General features: G+C 35.4%; 1 protein-coding gene across 1 annotated transcript in view; it reads right to left on the bottom strand.

Annotated features, from left to right (window-relative positions):
• Positions 1 to 24374, bottom strand: part of LOC150104547 (Ig-like and fibronectin type-III domain-containing protein 1) — a 548674-nt gene that overhangs the window by 460499 nt on the left and 63801 nt on the right. Inside the window, exon 5 of the mRNA XM_090395576.1 lies at positions 22969 to 23071. Within this exon, the coding sequence (XP_090251702.1) occupies positions 22969 to 23071 (103 nt within the window). The remainder of the gene's footprint in view (positions 1 to 22968; positions 23072 to 24374) is intronic.

Raw genomic sequence — 24374 nt, 5'->3', positions numbered from 1 at the left:
AGAATAAGATAAAAAAGCCATAGTTAAAAGAGAAGTCAGAAAAAGACAGAGAATCATGGAACAAATTTGTTTCTAATTTAGAACATGATTTGTATAAAATAAGACCCAATGTATATAAGATTTTTAAACACTTAAATGCAGATACCAAAGAAAACATAAAATTAAACACCGAATTGAAATTAGAAGAATTTCTAAATTACTACACAGAATTGTGGACAGACAAATATTTTAAAAAAGACAACTGGCAAACAATTAACGAAAATGAAAAAGAATTAACTAAAGAAGAATTAGAAATCATCCCGAAAGAAACAAGAAACGTAAAATCACCTGGAGAAGAGATAAGTTAGGTTCAAAACTATATAAATACGCAGGAACAAGATTCAAAGAAAGACATTAATTTTAAATAAAATTTCTTCAACTGGTATCCCCCCCCCAATAGAATGGAAAAAAGCAATTGTAATTCCTATCTTCAAAAAAGGTAATAGAGATGACCTAAAAACTATAGATGTATCAGTATACTAAATTCATGTTACAAAATATATAGCAGAATCTTAAATAGCAAACTAGTGAAATATTCCGAAAACTTTATTTTAGAAGTACAGGATGGATTTAGAAAAGGACGATCATGTATAGACCCGGCTTTTTGCCTAAAGTTAATAATAGAGAAAAGAAGAGAATATAATTTAGAAACCCATTTTGCATTTATTGACTATAAAAAAGCATTTGACAAAGTTCAAATAAACATATAATTTAACATATTAAAAGAAAGACAAATACCAAATAATATCCTAAAAGCTATCACAAGTATATATGAAAATAATCAAATACAAATAAGATTAAATCACGAGCTATCATATACGAGAGAGAGATAAACCAAGGGGTCCAACAGGGATATCCCCTCTCAGCAACTATTTTTAATATCTACTAAAGGAGCCTGTGTAGCTCAGTGGATGTGGCGTTTGCACACCACCGCGCTAGGCCGCACGAAGGAAGTCTTGGTTTCGAGTCTAGTCGGCGACTAGAGGAAATTTTTCTAAGCCTTTTTTCGACCGGTTCCCGAGTTAGTCGATCTCTGGCACGGGCAAGCAGGTTTTTCCTCCCGGAAACTCGGGTTTTTCGTCCTGTAAATTCAAGAAAATCGACCGTAGAACCCACATTATTTCAGACATTAAATATATTGTGTTAGGGTTAGAGACCACGAGATGGCGGCACATTTGAGCCGCCTCTCTTCACTGCGTACCGCTTAATTAGTGATAGCCTTGGGCCATCTGTCTCTGATTGGGTACCAGTGGAGATTGAACTGCCCACTCAGTCTCCAAAAAGTTAGATAGGGCTAAATGGCCTCGCCTACTCCCGTATATATGGGAATAAAAAGACGTTAGCTGATTTTTGAAATAAAAATTTACATCAAGGAATTAAACTTTCTCCTACAGTGAACTTAAACACTCTCCTTTTTGCTGACGACCAAATAATTATTACTATTATTATTATTCGTGACACCTCCAAGCAGTCCGAAGACACATCGCGGGAGGACACCTACTATACAACTGTCTCCACCACTACTACCAATCATCTCCATCAACGCTATCTACCGCCCACCACCACAACTAGTATTTTTTGTCTGTAAATTGCATGTGTTCTGAAATAATAATTACCAATTCTGAAGATAACTTACAGAAAGCTATTTTAGATCTAAATGAGATAGCAAAAGATAATGGTATGATAATATCAACAGAAAAATCAAAAACTATAGCCTTTAAAGGACAAGATCAACAAGAAGTAAAATAGTAATAGTTAACAAGATCTTAGAACAGGTGAATTCATTTAACTACCTAGGATGTGTGATCACATATAAAAATGAAAAAAAGATATAAGCATAAAAATTGAAAAATATTTAAAAATAACAGGTGTAATTAACTCTATATTTAAACCAAACCTTGTTCAAAAACAAACCACACTAAAAGTATACAATACGTTAACCCTACCAGTCTTAATGTATGGAAGTGAAATCTGGACAATAAAACAAAAAAACAAAAAGATTAATAACAGCAGAAATGAAATTTATGAGAAAAATTGCAAAGTATACCCTATTTGATCATAAAAGAAACAAAGAAATTATGAAAGAATTAAACCAAGAACCAGTAATAGACAAAATTAAAAAATTATAAACATAAATGGGTGGAACACGTTCAAGGAATGCAAACAGAAAGATTACCAAAACAAGCCTTAAAGTACAAGCCATTAGGAAAAAGAAAACCAGGACGTCCTCTTAAACGATTCAATGAAGACTTGTAAGGCCCGAACAGGCCATCTTGAATCCTTGATATGCATGATGATGATGATTACGGACGACCCCAAGCAGTCCATAGACTCATCGAGGGAGGTCTTAAACATCATGTCCATCACAACTATTCGACATTCACACAGTATCTATCATACTTTGTCTTGAACTCATTCACTATCATAGCACCCACAACAGACTCCGGCAGCTTTTTTCACTCATTCACCGCTCTAAAAGTAAAAAACTCAGCTGTAACTTCCTTACTAACCACACTCTTGACCAGCTTCCATGGATGTCCCCTAGTACTCCCACCACCAGTCCTGTTCTCAAAAATATCCTCTGAATTAATCCTATAGATACCCTTCAGCAATTTGAATGTCTCAATCATATCTCTCTTTTCTGCCTATCAACCAATTTCTGCAACCCACAAATCTTCAATCTGTTTTCATATGGTTCATTCCATAGACCTGCTATCATCTTGATCATTCGTCTCTGGATCCTCTCAACCTCCTCCACATCAAGAAGAAACTGAGGTGACCAGATCTGGGCACAGTAATCAAGAAGGGGTCTTATCAAGGCTCTATACAAAGGAACAATTACTTGCTTATCTGTGCTCGTCAAAGTATTCTTCAGCATCCAAGTGATTTCATGAGCTGATTTAGCCACTTTTGCAATGTGCCCCATAAAATTCAACTCCCTATACACCAGCACTCCCAAATCCCTGACCTCATCAATCTTCTGGAGTACAGTTCCACCAGTGTGATATATTGCTGCTAATCTTTTCACCCCAAAATGCATAACCTTACATTTTGCCACATTAAATTGACCTCTATTCTCCTTAGCGCATACCTCCAATCTATCCAAATCATCCTGCAAAATTTTGACATCCTGTGCATTCACTATTGCTCTACCCAACTTTGTATCATCAGCAAACAAACGAACAGTTCCTCTCACATCCTTTCCCATATCGTTAATGAACAAATTAAACAGTAGTGGTACAAGAACAGAACTCTGTGGCACACCACTAGTCACAGGCCATCTTTTGGACTCTACTCCTGACTAAACTACACTCTGATATCTCTCCATCAACCACCCTCCTTACCCCTCACCAAACCTATATCCATCCCCATATGCTGCAGTTAACTGATTAGAATTCCGTGGGTATCCTGTCAAAGGCATTAGCCATGTCCAGCAGTATCACTGTAAACCCATTACCCTTATCCAGTTCAGCAGTCACTGTGTTATAAAACCTGAGCAAGTTACTGAGGCATGATCTACCCTTCACAAAACCATGCTGTCCCGCATACAGTATCTCATTTTCATCAATCATTCCTATATTTTACCCTTGACTACTTTCTCCAAGACCTTGACAACGACTCCTGATATGCTGATCGATCGGTAATTTGCAACATTAGTCTTGGATCCTCGTTTATGCAGTGGAACTATTTTCCCCTCTTTCCACCCCTTCGGGACTAAACCGGATCCGTGACTCAGATTAAACAATAAGGTCAGGGGCACTGATAATTCTTTAGCCGCTTCACGTAAGACCCGTGCTGATATACCATCCAGTCCCACAGATGTATTCACATTAAGGTTCTGTAATAGACTATTCCCCTCCACTTTATTCACCACAATTCCCATATAAACTAACGGTTCCTTCATTCCTTCAACGTCAACACCTGGATGATATATTCTTGCAAAGTGCTCACTCAGTAATTCCACTATATCGACTGATTCAGTGACCTCCCTATCATCGGTGTTCCATAAAATCATTCTGCCTTGTGCAGTTTTTCTTTTACTTGCAGCATATTGAAAAAACTGTTTGGGATTCTCTTTAGCTTGCATGGCTAATTTCCTTTCATAATCTGTTTTTGCCTTTCTCACCACACTCGTTACCCTTCTGATCTGCGTTTTATACTGTTCATGTGCTTGCAGGTCACCTTTTTCCTTAAATTCCTTTCACAGTTGTTTCTTTTTTTGCAACTCAAATTTAATGGTGTTATTCATCCATTTAACCCATACTTGATTTACTATTCGGGCTCTAGGTATTCCGCCATAACCTCCTGCAAATGCTCCTTGACCACTACCCATGCCCTATCAACATCCAGCCCTTGCAGTTTTACATGCCATAGCACTGAACCAAGCAATCTCCTAAGCTTGTTATACTTGCCAACACAGTGATTCCACATATACCCTGTCTTAACCAAAAATTTCACACGTTTAGCTACCTCCCAGGTCAAGATCCTATGATCACTCTCACCAATAGGTGGCAACACGGTCATATTTATTAGAGTCAAATTCTCTGATGCTCTTACTAGGTCAAGCACTCTCTAACCCGTAGTATTTTCCATTACGTGCTGTCTCAGATAGTTATCCCTCAGTAACTGAATAAAATCCAGTTCCTTCCTCACATGTGTCCTCTCCTCCTTCCAATCAATTACCATAGTTGAAGTCCCTCATAATAATTACCCTACTTCCATCATTTTATCAATTTGCCTATGCATACTATCTCCACCATCTATTCCATCACCTGGTCTATAGCAGCACCTAACTGTATTTTGTTCCGTTAGTCTCAATCTCACACCAAATAGCCTTAAATGAGCTCCTTTCACTGTCCTGCAATAAAACCTCTATTCTCCTTGGTTGCAGTTCATCAGCTATCATCAATAACACTCCTCCCCATTTTATTCTCTCTGTTCTTCCTGAACAGACAAGCTTCATGACTTCGGATGGTCTCATTCTACAGTGAGAACCATTTGAAAAAATAAGGATAAAATCGTAGCGTCTGTGAAAGGATCTGCTTCACTTAAATTGGCGATAGTGACGAAGCAACGACAAGGTCCTATCGGTGATACAGAAAAGCTACTTGCATCATGGATAGACGACCTGAACTAAAAGCGCATACCCCTTAGCTAGGGTGACCAACATTTAAACATGAAAATAAGAGAGATTGGGTCACACCGTCACGACAAATTTCAGCGAATTTTTTGGGACGTTAATCCTACATTAATTGAATTGGATGGTTTATATTTAAAATATACATATAGCAATTTAAATTATAGCACATGAAAATAGTTAATATAATTTTAAATATTTATACTTACATACAATTAAAATAGCCATACTTCTTAGATTAAACTTATTTATATTTATCAACAGATGCTGCAGCAGCTTGATTTTCTGGTCTCTTTGTGCAAACTGCAAATACTCTTTACAATCATAATCAAAATAGATCACTACCATTAGTTCTAATTTAATTAATTCTAAACTACTTTGATTTCTCTTATCTGTCCATTTATTGTTCATCATTGAGAAGATTCTCTCAGTGTGGGCATTTGAGCATGGAATACTTAACACAAAGCCTAACATTTTACCAAGATTTGGAACATTCATTTTCTTGTTATTTAATTCAGTAAATATATTCACTCACTTTTGTTCAGTACTTCCTGATTTCACCATATTCACAACACTCACTGCACTACAAAACTATTCATACAGATGGTTTTCATTTACAATATCAATATGAAATTGTTGAACAATGGCTTTCAAATGACTGAAAGAAAGTTTACTGTCCTAATTTAGGGGTACAAAACAATGGATGGAATTTGCATCAGATAAATCAAAATTCTTGGAAATGTACTCGTACAATGAACAGTAAAAACTAACAAAATTATCTTTATTTATTTATTTATTTATTTATTTATTTATTTATTTTTGTAGGGCTGGAGTCGTACAGTTCAAAATCTTTTCAGTGGCATTACCAAAAAACTGTCCTTTATCCTCTGTTGAATTTTACTACCTAAACATTGCAGTTTCAAAGGGATTTCGAAGCTTGAACAAGTATTGCACCAATGTTGGAAAACAAATTAAGGTATACTTCAATAACATACTCTCTTTCTAGATCCTCATCACTGAATTGTTTTTTCAAGATTTTTGGACAGTCGTTGCCACTTTTACAATAACTCTTAATAGTAAACCAGTTCTTTATTAATCTATCTACAGCTGATGTCAAAGAAAGCCACCGAGTAGGAACATTACGAAGAATTTCAGGCCACTCTGCTTCAAGAAAATCAAAGAATGATTTTAATTCTTCTCTTCTTTTTGAAGATACTGAAAAGTGTCCATAAATTTTTAAAACTATCATTTCAATTTCAATATATATAATTTCAAACTTTTATTAACAGGTCCCAGAGCAGGTCAATTCCCCCCCCCCCCCCTACCCAGTGCCTTGATTGATTATGAAAAATACGGGAGTATTTGAAGATCAATACGGAAACCGGGATGATCCAAAAAAATTTGCTAAAATGCGGGAGTTCTAGTAAAATACGGGAGAGTTGGTCACCCTATCCTTAGCACTAGGGCCATAACCGTTAAGGCACTTAGTCTTTTCAACATGTTGAAGGAGAAAGTAGGGCCGATTACGACTACGAATTGAACGCTTCTTCCGGTTGGTTCATAAGATTCAAGCAGCGTTTTGTGCTGCATAATGTGAAAATGTATGGTGAATGTGCAAGTGCCGATGAGAAGGCTACCAAGGAGTTTGTGGAGAAATTGGATAAAATTATTAGGAGGAAAAGTATTTGCTACAGCAAATATTTAATATAAATGAGACCTCTTTGTTTTGGGGTAAAAAATGCCCGAGCGGACATTCATCCACAAAAAGCTAAAAGCTATGCATGGTTTCAAAGCTCTTAAAGACCGTATTACGATTCTCTTATGGAGTAATGTGGCTAGATATAAACTGAAACCATTTGTGATATGGCACAGTGAGAATCCACGAGCCTTCAAAAACATTAGGAAGCATATTCTTCCAGTTCATTATCCGAGCAATCAGAAGTCGTGGATGACTCAAAAATTGTTTGAGAATGTCTTAATCAACTCATATGTGAGTGAAATGGAAGACTATTCTGTGAAAGAAAATGTAAAATTTAAAATTTTATTAATTCTAGATAATGCCAAGATCAAGTTTCTCCCTCCAAACACTACTTCATTGATCCAACCATGGATCAGGGAGTTCATGTAGTATTTAAGGCTTATTATCTATAGAGAACTTTTTTACAAGCCATTTCTGCCACTTTAGGAAATGATCAGACTCTCATGCAATTCTGGAAAGCATTCCATATTTATTCTGCTATTAAAAATATTATTGTGGCTTGAGACGAAGGAAAAATACATTAAAGAGATCTGTGCACGATTTTGGAAGTTTTGAAAAAAGACAGTGGTCCTAGCAAACAATCTGAATCTCAAAGTGAATGATGACGACATAATCCCACTCATAGAAAATGGCCGTGAAGAGTTGACCAACGAAGAATTGGTCGAACTGGAGAAACAACGTGTTTCAGAAGAGGAAGAACGAGAAAAGAAAGAGGGGAAAAGAGAAACAAGAAATGGTAGTTAAACAATTTACAGTGAAGGGTGTTGCAGAAATGTTCTCTGCAGTTAGTTCTCTGTAGTTCTCTTTATATAATCTCATTCGCCACTCAGAGGCATTGCACAATCAACAAACCGCATCCCTTTTCCTTCACACAGCTCTGCTAGAATACCATTCACGATTTTTGCTCAGTGTCTCAGATCGACACTGCCATACCCAGGCAACACACCAACTACTCATCCTACCACAGTTTGGTCTTTCACTTTTCTTAATAATTTCCTCTTAATGATGAAGAACACCATCTTAATGATGTTCTCAAAATGGCTGAAGACATGAACCTCAATGTTGAACGCTACTTATTAGTAGAAAGGAAAGTACATGATTCGTTTGCTTGCTAAGACAAATTTATGATGAAAATAAAAGGACTAAGCAAAGCACAGTACATTTTCATCAAAAAAAAAAAGTTACACCAGAAGAGCTGCAGCCTGGTCCTTTACATAGGGAAGGTAATGAAGTTGTGATTGTGGAGGAAGATTTGGGTAATCATTCTCCTGTTTTATAGTGGCAGTAACGCACAGTATAGTTTCATAAGGTTTAAAAACTAAAATGACAGTATAAAACAGGAGAATAATTACGGTTAAGTCCCGAACCCCTATAACTCTGTTGATTTAATGTATCGACTTACGTCCGACCGACGTACGTCCTGCCGGATGGAACGGAACCCCGACGTAAGTCGAGGGATAACTGCATTTCCCTTCTTCACAAATGTTCTCATATGACTAGCTACAACCCAGGTGATCGCATGATCATTCTCAAACTGGGAAAGATTAGACACTCCATTCACAATCACATTCTCTAATAAAATTTATCAGATCTAAGACTCTCATACCCTCATGTACCCTCTGTTACATATTGCCTAAGATAGTTGCCCCTTAAGAACTCAAATCATTCTTATTTGCTGATGCTATTTCTTCATTCCAATCACGATTGCCATAATTAAAACGAAACATAATGATCATCCTTCACTTACTCACTAAGCGAATTTCCCTATATATTTCTTTATCTGCACTTTATCAACACCCAATTAAATATTTCATCCTATCAACTTCTTATCTCACACCATACTGAATGGGAAAAGGAGAATATGACAAAAGTCCATCTCTTGAAACCATATAAGGAGGGTGTGAGCACTGGAATGAGGAGTAGGTTTTTTGCATGGAGATTGGTTGGTGAGTGGAATGCATTGCCAGAGTGTGTTGTGGGTGTGGACACATTGAATCAGTTTAAAGCACAAGGTTTAATGAGCATTGTGTGCAATAGTGTGTACCTCCCACGATGTGTCTCTGACTTCATGGGGGTCAGATGTTAATAAATATAAGAATTATAATAATATAACCACTGCCATTATTTCCTCCCTTTCATACCAATCTTTTGTGGACTCCAGAAACACATCATATCCTTCTTTTCCATTCCCACCAGGATATCATTTTCATCTACCGTGTTTCATTTATTCCAACTATCTCTGGATGAATAAACTCAATCAATGCAACAATTTCTTCTCTCTTATTTCTGGCACTACTGGCATTTGTAAATTAGCATAGCAATTAATTTCTTGTCTATAACCAGTTCTACCAATGAGGCTCATCTGTGACTTCACACTTATTCCTGTCTGCTTACCTTTACCTTTTGTCCCATATATCTCCCAGACTCAACTACTCCCCATGCATCGCAGGCCATCTCATTCCTATGCTCACCATCCTCATATATGCATTCATTTTTGCTTCCAGAATCTCTTTCTCCTTAAACTGAGTCTTTCTGACCTCCCACTCTCCTCCGTTTCCATGTCCAAATTGCATTCCTGTTCTCATTCTCATCTTCACATTACTCTTGTCTTCATTCACAAACACCATAGTCTCACCTGATACACTTTCCTTCTCATCTCTGGCTTCCACTGCTACCTTGCTCACATCACTGATTACACTTCCTTCTAGCAACGGTCTCTTCACTTGATTCGCACTAAATCTATTTAAATATAATCCATCTCTTTATACAATCTCATTCGCCACTCAGAGGCATTGCACAATCAACAAACCGCATCCCTTTTCCCTCACACAGCTCTGCTAGAATACCATTCACGATTTTTGCTCAGTGTCTCAGATCGACACTGCCATACCCAGGCAACACACCAACTACTCATCCTACCACAGTTTGGTCTTTCACTTTTCTTAATAATTTCCTGATATCCATCTTCACATTCTTCCTATGCACAACCAAATCATTTGTTCTTACTGCCACCAGTAACTCTCGCATACACTTACATCTCATATCTAAAGCATCAATCATATGTTCGATCTCCCTCCTAGAAAAGAGATCTTGTGCACCCTCTTATCCACCAGACCTTTTATGATACAATTCTCCATACAGTACTAATCTTGAATAATTTAAGACTTTTTTCCCCTGCTACCTTTCGTATTATTCTTTTGCTCTCTTCAGATATCTACTAATTGTCTAACCTCAACAAACTGAGACAGAGAGATAGAAAAAAAAACTTCTTCAAACCAAGAAATAGAAAGAGATAGAAAATGATGCAAACAAATTTTGTATAAATAAATAAATTCTGTTTCCATATAAATTTATGGAAATAGGGTTTTATAATGATTCTAAATCTTTTGTCAGGATATATCTGCCCTTTGCAATCTTATTCGCCAGATGCATTGCACCCTTCAACAAACTGTACCCCTTTTTCCTCACACAGTTCTGCTAGCATACCATTCATGATTTTTGTTCACTCTCTCTGATCGCCACTGTCATATCTGGGCAACTCACCCATTACTCTTTCTACCACAGTTTGGTCTTTCATTTTCCTTAATAATCTCCTGCTATCCATTGTCAAATTTCAATCCTCTGCTTCGAAAATATTCCCACCAATCCTATATTCTGCATCCCACATTCGCTTCCCAAATTTTAAAATCTTGTATCACTAAACTGACATCCCCATACATGTGCCCATTCAAACAATCTATTTAGGTCCACTTGCAAAGCTACATCTGCTCTACTTCTCATAACTCTTCCCAATTTTGTATCATCTGCGTACACCTGTATATCACCATTTAAGCCCTTTCCAATGTCATTTATATACAAATTAAACAACAGAGGCTCCAAAACAGATCCCTCGAACACGCCACTAGTGACTTTCCTCTTCTGGGATATCACTCCCCCATACATAACCTGCTGATACCTATCAGACAGCCAATTTCAAATCCAACGGACTAATCTAGTATCCCCCATTGTTCCAAGTTATTACTAATTTGTCATGCGGTAATCTATCAAAAGCGCCTTTGCAAAATATATATTACTGTATATGCATCCCCCTGTCCAATGTATTTGTCACCTTGTTCTTCTTCTTTCTCTTGATAGCGCTTTTTATCCCACTTGGTGAAGGGTCTGCTATGATTACCCGCCTATGGGATACCCCGCCAGCTTGTCAGATAGAGTCTGGTATTGTGGTGGGGAAGGGGGAACAATTTTTAAGACTTTGCCTGTTTAGGGGACGAAAACCCGAGTTTCTGGGAGAAAAACCCTCTACCCCATATGAGACCAGCTAACTCACCTTTAATCAAAAGAGACTAGGTAGAGGTTCTTTGACGGGAATCGAACCCAGATCTTTTCGCCCAAAGGGCTTCGGTCTATACTTACTGAGCTACGGAGGCTCTCCACTCTATATTACCATAATTGAAATAATCCATAATGATCACTCTTTTCTTATTAGACAGACCAAGTTGTCTAAATATTTCCTTATTAGTGCATTCCACATTACCAGGTCTACAGCAACACCTACTAAACATTTCATCCTGTCCACCACTTCATGCTATACTGCTTCAAAACCACTGTCAATATTTGTATTTCTGCTCTAGGTGAGCACAACTCCCCTGACATCATCAATAATCCTCCTCCTCTCTTTTTGTTTTGTCTGTCTTCGCGAAAGACTACACATCCCTCCATCACTATTCCTGTCAGAATGTCATCCTTGTTCAACCATGTCTCACCAACAATTTTTGGACGAATGAACTCTATTTATGCTACAATTTCATTCCTGTTGTTTCAAATACTTCTAGCATTTGTAAACATACGCAACAGCTCATTTCTGTTTTTATAACAAGTCCCACTAACCCCGCTTCTCGGACAAGACTCCTCTACACTCTGCCCTATCCATTCCTGTATATCATCACTGATACTACACTCCTCCCCCCAGACCTAAATATCAACCCCCACACCCTTCACTGTCTTAATCCTTTCTTGCACACAGACATTTACTCCCGAAACCATCATCCACAGTTTCATACAATGTCCCCATGTCCATCCTGACTTCCTCCGTTTCCCTGTCCAGTCTGTGTTCCTTCTCTCTCTCTCTCTCTCCACTCATGACACTCACATCTCCATTCACAAACCTGCCTGCCTTACTCATCTGCTTTTCCCAACACCTCTTGCTTCCTCAGATCTTACATTCACTTCTGTCATTCTCTCTTGCAGCAACAGTTTCTCCAACTGATTCACAGCAAATCCATTCAAACGCAACCAATCTCTTTTATACAGCTCTATCCGTCCCTCAAGGTCATTCCACACATTCAAAAAAATGAACTTTTTTTTTCCGCACACAACTCTGCTAGCATACCATTCAAAATCTGCACTAGGCTTCTCAACTCATCATTATTGTACGTGGGCAACACACTGACTACCTTACCTACCACGCTGTTATCTTTCACTCTCCTTAACAGCCTCATAATATCCCAACTACCGACTATTTTGCTCATGTACTTCTCTTATCCAATGCTTCAACCACCTGGAAAACAGACCGTGTGCAGCTTTTCATTCACCACACCTATCATCGAATCTCTATACATTGCCATTCTCAAATCATTCATCCCATTCTTCCTCACATTCCCATACAAAGCTGTAATTCTCCTCAGTTCATTCCTCATATATTTAATCTTTTCCCTCATCTTTGACAACTCCGCCTTTATACCTTGAATTAGTTTTTCAGTGCCATTTACTCAAATCGTATTATTACTAACTTGCACGTCCGCTGTCTTACAGCCTACCACCGCTAACTGGCAGTCATCTATGCCCGCTGTCGTACTGTTACCGTTCAAGCACTCGGTCATCTCCTCTTACTCCCGTATTATCTACAGTATCTTAATCTATCTTTATTATCTATCCAGTTGATTTTTTTTTTACCAGAAGTTAGGTCCTCTAGTGCTATTTTAGGTAAACAATTTGATCCATTTAGAAAGAGCAACGGATAAAATGAAGGAAAATGCAAAAGGAACATCAGTACGGGATGAGAATTAACAACCTGAGATTCGCAGATGACATTGTTATTATTGAAGAAGACAAAAGAGAACTATAAAAAAACATTGAAACTGTTAAATTAGAAAGGGAAAAGGTTTGGATTTGTTATGAACTTTGAAAAAACGAAGACAATGGTATTTGGTGAGAAGAACATGAAACGAAAGATACAAGTGGATGGAACTGATGTAGAAAATGTAGAACAATTCACGTATTTGGGAAGTAAAATGACATATGATTTGGACTGTAAAAAAGAAATAAAGATCAGGATTGCAAAGGGAAGAACAAATCTGAAGACTATTGTTAAATGAGGAAGAACAAATCTGAAGACCTATGGATTACATCTGGAAAAGTAAAGTGATCAGCCTGCAAACAAAACTCCCAGTACCGGAAACGAAGAGTACTAAGAGTACTGTTGTACTGTATGGATCTGAAACTTGGGTAATAAATAAGTAATCAAGAATAGAATTTTGGCATTTAAAATAACTTGTTACAAAAAGATTATAAGAATAGGATGGGTACAGAAAATCACAAATGAAGAGCTCTATCAGAAGATAAAACCAAAGGAGAATCTAATGCAGAAAATTATACAACGGAAGCTGCAATTATTTGGACACATCTACAGAATGAGTGAGGACCAGAAGATAAAGACATTCATGTTTGGTATTATGGATAGTGTAAACAGAAGAGGTAGACCCCATACAGAGAATGGATAGATGACATGAAGGACTGGTGTGGAATGGGTTTACAGAAAACTGTTTCTGTAAACATTATCGAACTGTTTCCGACAGTTCATTGTTGAACTGTCGGAAACACTCCAAATTCAGCGATGTGTGCTTTCTCCTCCTCTGTTCAATTTCTTCAGTGAAGAAAAAATCTAAGAAATGGAATAACTAGGAGGAGTAAAAATAAGAATATTAGGATAATATAGGAAGAAATATAAATAATCTTCTTTATGTAGATGATACTGTATTGATTGCTAGGAAAGAGGAAGACTTGCAGACTTGAACACACAAAAAAATTAGGTGCCCTCATCCGTACGTGTCCTCAGGACATTCGGAACATTTTAAAAGACAGAGAAAGGGGGAAAAAAAGAAAGAAAGAAAGAAAGAAAGAAAACAAGTAAGGGTTATTAGCGTACTCAACAGAATCCAAACACCAAGTATTGTAGCAACGAACTGAAATAATCTACGTAAACTATAATTTCTATTCCATGGCTTTTAATGAGTCGTCTGAAATGTTAAAAAATAAATAAGTATCCACCAATACAACAAAAAAACAAGGCATGGTCTAGTCTCCTATTTTCTCAAAAAATCTGACGGATGGAAAACACGAAGAGGTGCATCACATCTTTAACCATGAAGATGCAACATAGTACATGCCGTAAGCATTACGTTGTTAGTCTTCTTCAAACATTTAACACGGTTATCGCTACCTATTTGTAGCTTAACTATGTATTTATTTATTCACTATTTTTCGTGACGAAGTGAACAGTAGCTGTTCACAAAACTAATTAAATATCAAAATAAGAATATTTTTCCAACCAATGAGCTCTATGTGGTATGCATACCTGCATTAATCTGAATCAATTTCAATCATTTGCTGAAATCAGCAAATGATTGAAAAGCTTAATCCAATAACTTAATTTAAGAGATGATTCTTCCACTTCTATCTCCGCATCCCCCCCCCCCTTCCTTTCAGTCATAATTCAGCAGTGATATAAAAAAGTTTTACGCCATACGCCGCTCAATAAGACGACAACCAGGAACATCCTACAAAGGTATGTCCAAAATTTCCTATTCTACATGTCTTTAAAATATCAGTAATGCCTTAAAAATTGAATAAATTCCAATGATATCATAAAAGGGGTACTCCTAAAGAAAAATAGGCAAAATAGAATTAAAATTAATATTTATTTAGAGGAGTAACATGGAAAATTTTCCAGAAATAATATCTAAGAGATTATCTTTTAAATTAAGATGGTATATATATATATATATATGGAAATACAGATTTTTTCCTGTATTTCCATATATTAATTTGATTCGCGATTTTATGAGTCATTAATTTTAAACCTCTGTCAGTGTGTTAGGTTCAATGTTATGCTGTCAATAACACAAAATATAAATCAGATTTAACATGTTCAAGGGATTTGATAAATGCAATTTTTGTTGATTTATTTTCGGTGTTGTTCGTTAAGTGTAGAAAATAAAAAGCTACAGATTTCAGTTATGTATTTTATAAGCATACAGTTACAAAAATATACAATGTGTTTATAACTGTACACAGTCGTGCAGTATATAGATATTGATTCGGTTTACACACACACACACACTGATAACTAATAATTTTCTTTCTTCTTTATTTTTTAAAAAAAAGGTAGCTGTATAGTTCGTGGCAACTACTATAATACTTGATCGGCAGAAGAATGATGGCTCAGATTACATTCTCCAAATACAGAAACTTTATTATTATCTGGACTTTTAAGCCAATTTCCAAGTTAGTCAGTCTTCGGAATTGACAAGCGGGTTTGTTACCAGTTAGGTAAAGTAAGTTAGCCGGTGAAGAGAGAGTTTATAAGAGTTTTTCAGAAAGTAAGTCAGCTGGTTTCATATTGCAAAGTTTTTCTAGAAATTCAGGTTTTCAACCAGAAAAACAGCCTGAAGAGAGTGACCAGAAGAACACAGTTGACAGACGCACACAAGACTAAACTCATTTTCTGTTGCAAGGACCTTAAAAGACGTTCCTCGAGTCTTAGGCTTGATTCCAACCCAGGTCCTCTATTCGACAGAAAAGCAAATATCGAAGTCCCCGTAACTGCATTAAGGAGATGCTTCATGAATAGGTTTAATTTCTGAGGTAAAATATGAGGAAGAAAGGTGTAAACCAGCAACTTTCCGAATCTAAAAATTTGGGCCTAAAAAAATTCTACTTGCTCCCTTTTGGGAATGAAGAGAAGTTAGAGGAATTTGTTTATTTCCATGTAGTAGTATTCTTAACTTTGAAATCTTAAAAAAAAAATTGTCTTAGATTATGTAATTAATATTCGGAAATGTTAAAGTACAAGAAAAATGTAAACATAACTCAGTAATGTACAAAAATACTAGAAAGCGTACTTCCTATGAAGTGTATATTTGCAAAATTTATTTGTTTTCTTTCATGGAATAGAAATACAAAAGCATATACAAATACTGATGTCTCACATCAGTAGCGCACTCAGGATTTAATCTTGTGGGGGGGGGGGCGAGTTGAGTAGACGATTTGAGACATATCGCATCTAAGTATTCGCATCGCATACGATCTATGACTGAGCATCTGCAATGATCGCTATTTCATAAGTGGTATAGAAATAGAAGACACGACACAACATAAATAAAAAAATGAATTTTAATTAGGAAAAGATTTCTGGAAAATTTTCAAGTGTTTTTCCTTTTTCTTTGGAGGGGGCCAGGGTCCCTTGGCCTCTCCTCTGATTGCGCCACTGTCTCACATATAAAAATAACTGTAGTAATTGAAAATGAATCCTTTATCAAACACTACAATTTTATTTCAATTTAATATTTTAACTCTTATTCACATCGATAATTTCGAATTTTAACTTCATCATTCAGTTGATTACAACTGAAAGATGAAGTTTTGTGTGCCTTGCCTTTTCACAAGTTAATAGTTATTTACAATTAGCATAACGTTGTCTGTAACGAATTAATTATCTGTTTTTCAAGAGCAGAAAGGAGACTTTTTTTTAAAAATAGTTTCATTGAGATTTCTTGCTTAAATTTGAAATACCACATATTTTGAGAGCAATGGATTATAAACATATTGGGGTCTAGAAAATTATTAATTCAAAACTGAAAAATCTACAACAAATCAACTAATATGCTGTTTTCCTGTAAAGGCGACAAAAATGGATCGACTGCCCTATCTGACTTAAACCAACCACCCTATGCTGATATTGCTCTCGTCATATTTTTTCTGTAAATAACAGTAATAACTGCAAGTCTTTATGGTGTTTAAAAGGTCATAATGACATAGGTTTTGATTTTTGATTTTGAAATATCAAAAATCCAAATTGTGTTACAACTGCATTGCCATTCATTTATTCGATACTGTAAAGAAATATTAAAGTATAAACCAAAAGGAAAGGGTGAAAAGGGGAAAATTAGCAAGATCAAATTATCTATATCCATGATTATAACTATACATAATAAATAACGGAAAAACTCACGTAGAAATATTATTTAATAGTATAATTTTCGCCTGTGTGTCACAGGCATCTTCAGTACAATTAGGCACAAAAATTAAACACTAACTGACAATTCCAAAAAGCGCCACCTAAGTAGCTGGTGTAAGATAACTAAAAAGGTCAATAACTTTCCTTAAAAAAAAAAAAAAAAAAAAAAAAAAAAAAAAAAAAAAAAATTAATACAATAAAAAGTTAGGAAAGATTAGCTGATTTGTAAAGTACTATCTCCCATAAAGGGGATAGACGTAAGCCGTCGGATCTGTTTAAGTTAGGAGAATGAAGTAGAGTTTCACATGCTTCTTTATAAAGGCGTTCCATGAGAAACTGACTTTTGTGAAGAACTCTTGTCTTTCTCCAATGAACTCTGTGTCTAGTGAAGATGGCATGTTCTGCAAGTCCAGACTTTTCAGGTTTAAAGTATTCAATATAACTTTTCAGGTTTAAAGTATTCAATATAATCTTATATTGAATACTTTAAACCTGAAAAGTCTGGACTTGCAGAACATGCCATCTTCACTAGACACAGAGTTCATTGGAGAAAGACAAGAGTTCTTCACAAAAGTCAGTTTCTCATGGAACGCCTTTATAAAGAAGCATGTGAAACTCTACTTCATTCTCCTAACTTAAACAGATCCGACGGCTTACGTCTATCCCCTTTATGGGAGATAGTACTTTACAAATCAGCTAATCTTTCCTAACTTTTTATTGTATTAAATTTTTTTTTTTTTTTTTTTTTTTTTTTTAGGAAAGTTATTGACCTTTTTAGTTATCTTACACCAGCTACTTAGGTGGCGCTTTTTGGAATTGTCAGTTAGTGTTTAATTTTTGTGCCTAATTGTACTGAAGATGCCTGTGACACACAGGCGAAAATTATACTATTAAATAATATTTCTACGTGAGTTTTTCCGTTATTTATTATGAATAGTTATGTCTACTCACGGTTTACCTCTTTTAAAACTTATCCATGATTATGACTATTGTATCATTTATTGACATTATAATTTATTTATTTATTTGTCTGTTTATTTATTCATCCATTTATAATTCCTTGATCGTTATCATAAAGGCAGAGTCTGTTGCTCTTTTACATGCAGGGAGTTCTGATCGTCGAATTTGATGTTCAAATAATATCCTAAAAGCTATCATAAGTATATATGAAAATAATCAAATACAAATAAGATTAAATCGTGAGCTATCATATACGAGAGAGACAAACCAAGGAGTCAGACAGGGATGTCTCCTCTCAGCAATTCTTTTTAATATTTGTTTAAACGAAATAATAATAAAATGGAATACAAATTTCTATCAAGGTATTAAACTTTCTCCTACTGTGAACTTAAACACCCTCCTTTTTTGCCGACGATCAAATAATAATTACAAATTCTGAAGATAACTTACAGAATGCTATTTTAGATCTAAATGAGATAGCCAAAGATTATGGTATGATAATATCAACAGAAAAATCAAAAACTATGGCCTTTAAAGGACAAGATCCAGCAAGAACTAAGATAGTAATAGATAACAAGATCTTAGAAGTGAATTCATTTAACCACCTAGGATGTATGATCACATATGAAAACGAAAAAGATATAAACGTAAAAATTGCAAAATGTTTAAAAACAACAGGTTTAATTAACTCTATATTTAAACCAAACCTAGTTCAAAAACAAACCAGACTAAAAGTATACAATACATTAGCCATACCAGTCTTATTGTATGGAAGTGAAATCTGGACAATAAAACAAAAAGACAAACAAAAGATTAATAACAGCAGAAATGAAGTTTATGAGAAAAACTGCAAAGTATACCCTATTTGATCACAAAAGAAACGAAGAAATTATGAAATAATTAAACCAAGAACCAGTAATAGAAAAAATTAAAAAATATAAACAAATGGATGGAACATGTTCAAAGAATGAAAATAGAAAGATTACCAAAACAAGCCTTAAAAGTACAAGCCATTAGGAAAAAGAAAACCAAGAAGTCCTCTTAAACGATTCAACGATGATTTCTAAGGCCGGAACAGGCCACGCTATGCTAATCCTTGATATGCATGATGATGATGATGAATTTGATGTTCTCAGAAGATTGCTTGCACCTAAACTACATTATATTTTGTTCTGAGCTGAGTTCTGAAAGCAAAATAAATAAATAAAGTTTATGATTATATTTCATTCAATGGCCACAACAGGCTGTTCACTCTAGCCTGAAAGGGAAGATAGGATTTTGTCAATGTACAAGGACTAAATTAGGTTTTGTTATGTGATTTATCAGATTTGGTACTGACTTGTTTCTTAGCTTTTTGCTATAAGTAATAAATGACGTTTAACTTGTTAATATAATCCGATTAAGTTGTACTATTATAACGTGTAGTTTAGGTCAATACATAACAGAAATTTCGTTGGCTATATTCTAAATTTCCAGTTTATATTCGTTCGTTGAGCATCTCTGTGGATGCTGAATAATGAAGCCTACCGCAGAAAGAACTGGATCAGAATTTCCCATCAGTTGGCTCCCTGCATTTATTACAGGAGACTACTACTATATTAGCAATGTAGTAGTAGTCTCCTCTCATTATGTAGTTTCAACCCTTAAGATACATATGAAACTATCCATGAAATATTATGCATTGGACCAGCATAATATCCAGATACACCCTTTGAGGACATCAGAAAATGATGATTGTATATATATCCACTACCCTATCGTACTGTAATTACTGAATTCGTATTGGAAAACAATTCGATATGGATTCCAAACCATTCTTGCCCGAAATCCATGTATAATTTTGATACGTTTTATCCATTTTTATCCCTGCAAATAATCAGAGTGAAACTAAATCTGGAATAAATCCTCAATTATTTGTACATATTGCAAACACAATTTTTAGTAAAATCTATTCATGCCAAATCCAGCAAAAATTCTGAAATAACTTTAATGGATTGGAAGGATGAAATGACTTACAAGTACTTACATTTGTGAAATGCAGCAAATGTCAAGCTTCGTCTCACACTAACGTTTTAAGTTGGGGTTGGGGACCAGGAGATGGCAGCATATTCCTGCTGTATTATGGTGTATTGAAAAACGTTTAGAAATGATATTAATTATTCCGGCTGGTTGAAATTTAATCTCTCTCTCTCTCTCTCTGTAATACTAATTTTACGAAAAGTTATTAACCTATACATATTTGTTACCATGCGTAGGCTAAGGTTACAAAATGTAGAAATCCTGCTCCAGAAAGGAAAAAAATTATATTTCTTTTTCAACTAATTCCAGGCCTCTGATATTTAAACTTTCTATTAAAATCTGTCAAATCTTTTCAATAAGAGAATTTGCTGTGGCAAAATTATTTTTAGGAAAGCACCACTGCTCGAAAGTTTTAACGTAACATGGTTATTACAGACACGATAGTTTTCGCGAAAAAAATATGGTCGATCGAAATTTCAATTCTGATTAGTAACACACTATTATATATATATATATATATATATATATATATATTCCTTAGCTGTGCCCGAATGGGGCTATCCCCACAACCAGTACACTGCTGTGGGTGCCTCTGGACTACTTGTCAATTGGTTTCTTGCCTAGTTTTAAGGCCTCTCGACGGGGGACCAACTATAGTTGCAAGAAGACATGATAGGGTCGCAGATGCCCTTTTCACAAGGATTTAGAAGGACAATCAAATCAACCATGCCCTTGACGGGATTTGAACTGTAGCCTCTTGGCTGAACAGTGGATACGCTAAACACTCGGCCAACTAGGTTGGTCTATGATTATATAAAAACAATTATAAGAAATATCACTTTTCACGACAACTTAGATCAATGGATACGTTAGTGAGTAGTAGTTTTAGTTGTTATATTAGTTCTTGGGTCTGAACCACATTAAGTTGTTTTTATTTATTTATTTTGCTCGTTATGATTTCGTTTTTATTGTAGAGTAGAAATTATAGTTTCTTCTTTTATTTTAGTTATAATGAGGCCATTGTTTCATTAGCTAAACGATAACTAGCATGAGTTAGGTAATGATCGCATACAAATGACTAATACAATCAATTTCCTTACTAGTTTATTTGCTATAAACAAATTTAAAAAAATGTATGAACAACTCTAACATTCATGATATTAAGAAAAAAAAAAGTAAGAAGATTAATGCGAGATGACAACTCTCGCAGCGTGGGATAGACATCTAGAAGGAACGCCCAAAGAGTAACTTATATGAGAGGGTGGGAGGGAGGAATGAAAAGTTCTGATAAACACCTAGAACAAAAATGATATTAAAGCAACTAATATAACCACAAGAAAGAACATATTTTAAAACCGTTTAATCAAATGTTTAAATCCATGTTTCATCAAATTGTAATAATTCATTTTCCTTTTAGGATATATAAAACAACATGTCAGAGGTTTAGAAGAAATTCGAAGACACAGAAGTACGGGCCGACATCAAATTTTTTGTGCTGCAAGAAACGTCCACAAGTGAAATTCACCAAGCTTTGTGTAAGACTTTAGAGGACTGTGCTCCAGCATACCCCACAGTTGCCGGATGGGTGGCCAAGTTTAAAACTGGACATTATGAGACAACAGAAACGATTACACCTAAAAACATCGATACATTCATGCCATGATCCTTGATAATAGACGAATATCAGCCAAAAAACATTGAAATGACTCTAGGGATATCTAGGGAACGAGTTGGAGTGATTATCTACTAACATTTGGACATGCAGAAGCTCTCAGCGAAGTGGGTCCCCAAATGTTTGAATCCTACCAAAAGAGAGACCGTGTGCGGTCATCTCAAGGGATTTTGAGAAATCAGGTGAAATTTTTTGTTGCGCATTGTGCTTTTTGAAGAAAAATGGCTTCATCGCTATGACCCAGAGACCATACAACAGTCAATGGAGAGACACAAAGGTTCTCTATAGCCTGAGAAGTCCCGAACCTAAAGAGTCAGCAGGGAAGGTTCTTGCCATTATCTTTTGGGATATGGATGGTGTAATCCTTATCAAATACTTCGAAAAGGCGAAACTGTTACAGTAGCAGTTTATTGAACTGCTCTAAAGGAATTGAAGGAGGTTCTGAAGGAAAAATGCCCGCTGGAAACTGAGCACAGGGGTGTTGCTGTTGCTATTTCGTATTCCCAAATTTAAAGAAACACTTGAAAGAAACAAAATTTATCACAGATGAAGTCATATATGCAGCTGAGGACTGGTTTGTGCAACAAGGGAAAGACACTTTTTTCTCAGAGGATTACAAATGATGTGCACTTGTAACAACGCTGTTCCAACGCTTCGTGGGAAATGTGTAGTATAATGTTTAATTTACATGATTCTATCTCAATTCCATCATGATGATTATCGCAACTTTTCAGTACATCCTCGTATTGTTGATTTGGACAGCTTGATTGAGTTATAACTTCAGTTACAAACGCAGAATTAGCAGTGATTTCAGTAACAACCATACAGCATATTTCACTGTGACAATAAAACTTGGAAATGCAAGAAAGAATATTTATCGTCTTTACTTTTCAGGTATGGATTTAACATAAATTCACCACTGACTTAACTAACTCAATAGATTCTCTTCACTATCTTTAACACGCGCGCACACGCACACACACATTAGATAAATGCACATACCATTTTGTATCTTAGCTTTGAAATTAGTTTTTTTTTTTTTTTTTTTGTTACAAGAAACCTACAAAAGCCAACTGAATATGGTTTACCTGGCTGATGAAGTACGGATATCCTTTCATCATTTGTAAGTTTAACAGTTCCTACTGTAAGTATATCACTCTTTTCCTGGAAATTGATATGCTTCCAAAGAACCTATAAAAAGTTTTCTAGAATAAGACCACAGAATAATGCTTTCCTCTTTAACACAATTAAGTTTTTTTGTTGTTGTGTTAACACCACAGCAGCTGACTAGAAATCCGAAAAAATCCCTTAAAACCATTAAATTCTTGGCATATCTGTTTATATAAAAGCGGATCCTAAATCACGAAAATCGTCTATAGTGTACTATAGTACACTATACTAAATCATCTATAGTGTAAAATGTATAGTGTACTAAATCATGTATAATGTACTATAGATGATCCGATGTAGTCGAGTTAAAATCCAAAATTTGTCAGATTGAGTACAAAGATATTTCTCCCTAAATTGTTCTTCGACAAACAAAAAACTCCATCGCAAGGAAATGCCAAAAGTAATGTAAATAATTGTTCTGTTTTATTTATTAAGTTGTTTTATATGAATGAGCTATGGGCAAGAAGTTTTAGTTATAATCTAAACATAATTTATAAGAGAATACAAACTAGTTATCGCTGTTCAGAACTATTACGTCGATTTGAACTTGGAAAATAAAAGACTTTTCGTTTTATGAATAATAATTGTTTGAATTTTATTTAATAACTTTGCAGATATTAAATATTGATTTATTTATGCACAGTTATAAACATATCATCAACGATAAAGAAATTTAGATACTTTTTATCTCAGGATAAAATATATAATTTTTGCAATGAACAAAGCGCAAGAATTTCGCTGATAATTCAAATATTTATTTCAGTATTAATAATATTCAAAGCCTCCGTAGCTGTCAGTTTCATTGAAAATATCTTGGTTCGAATATTATCTAGGTCGCGAAAAACCTTCTGCGATTTTCATACGGAGCTGAATGGTTCCACCACTTGGAAACTCGAGATTTTCTTCCCTTATTTCCATGGAATCAAAGACTTACCATGGGAGGCCAGCACTAACTATTATTCACATAACATTTATTAATTTATCATTTACCTCTCCCCGAACTCATTCACTGAATACTCGCAATCGCCTTTCCACCCATTCATCTCCTTTCCAGCAAAAAAATCGAAACAAAAAAAGTGGTTAGTGAGCGTGCCTGGTTAACACCTCTTGCTAGCCACATAAGTGGAGTGAACCGCTTGTCTTTCCCTCCTTCCTGCAATGCACTAGAAATGACTTTGGTATTAGTCCTATAAACCCTTTAAATAACTTATGTTTCTATAATGTTCCCTCACACATAGCCCACACACTTTCAATCTCTCCTAATATCGAGCATTTCATAAACCTACAACAATCTTGTCATCTGCCTCTAGATCTCCTGCACCAC

The sequence above is a fragment of the Typopeltis vanoorti genome, chromosome 7 (genome assembly GCF_054136105.1).
Source record: "Typopeltis vanoorti isolate ZY-2024b chromosome 7, IOZ_Tvanoo_1.0, whole genome shotgun sequence".
In the NCBI taxonomy this organism is placed as follows: Eukaryota; Metazoa; Arthropoda; class Arachnida; order Uropygi; family Thelyphonidae; genus Typopeltis; species Typopeltis vanoorti.
Note: the sequence above shows the minus strand (reverse complement) of the source record. Positions and strands in the feature narration are given on the sequence as shown.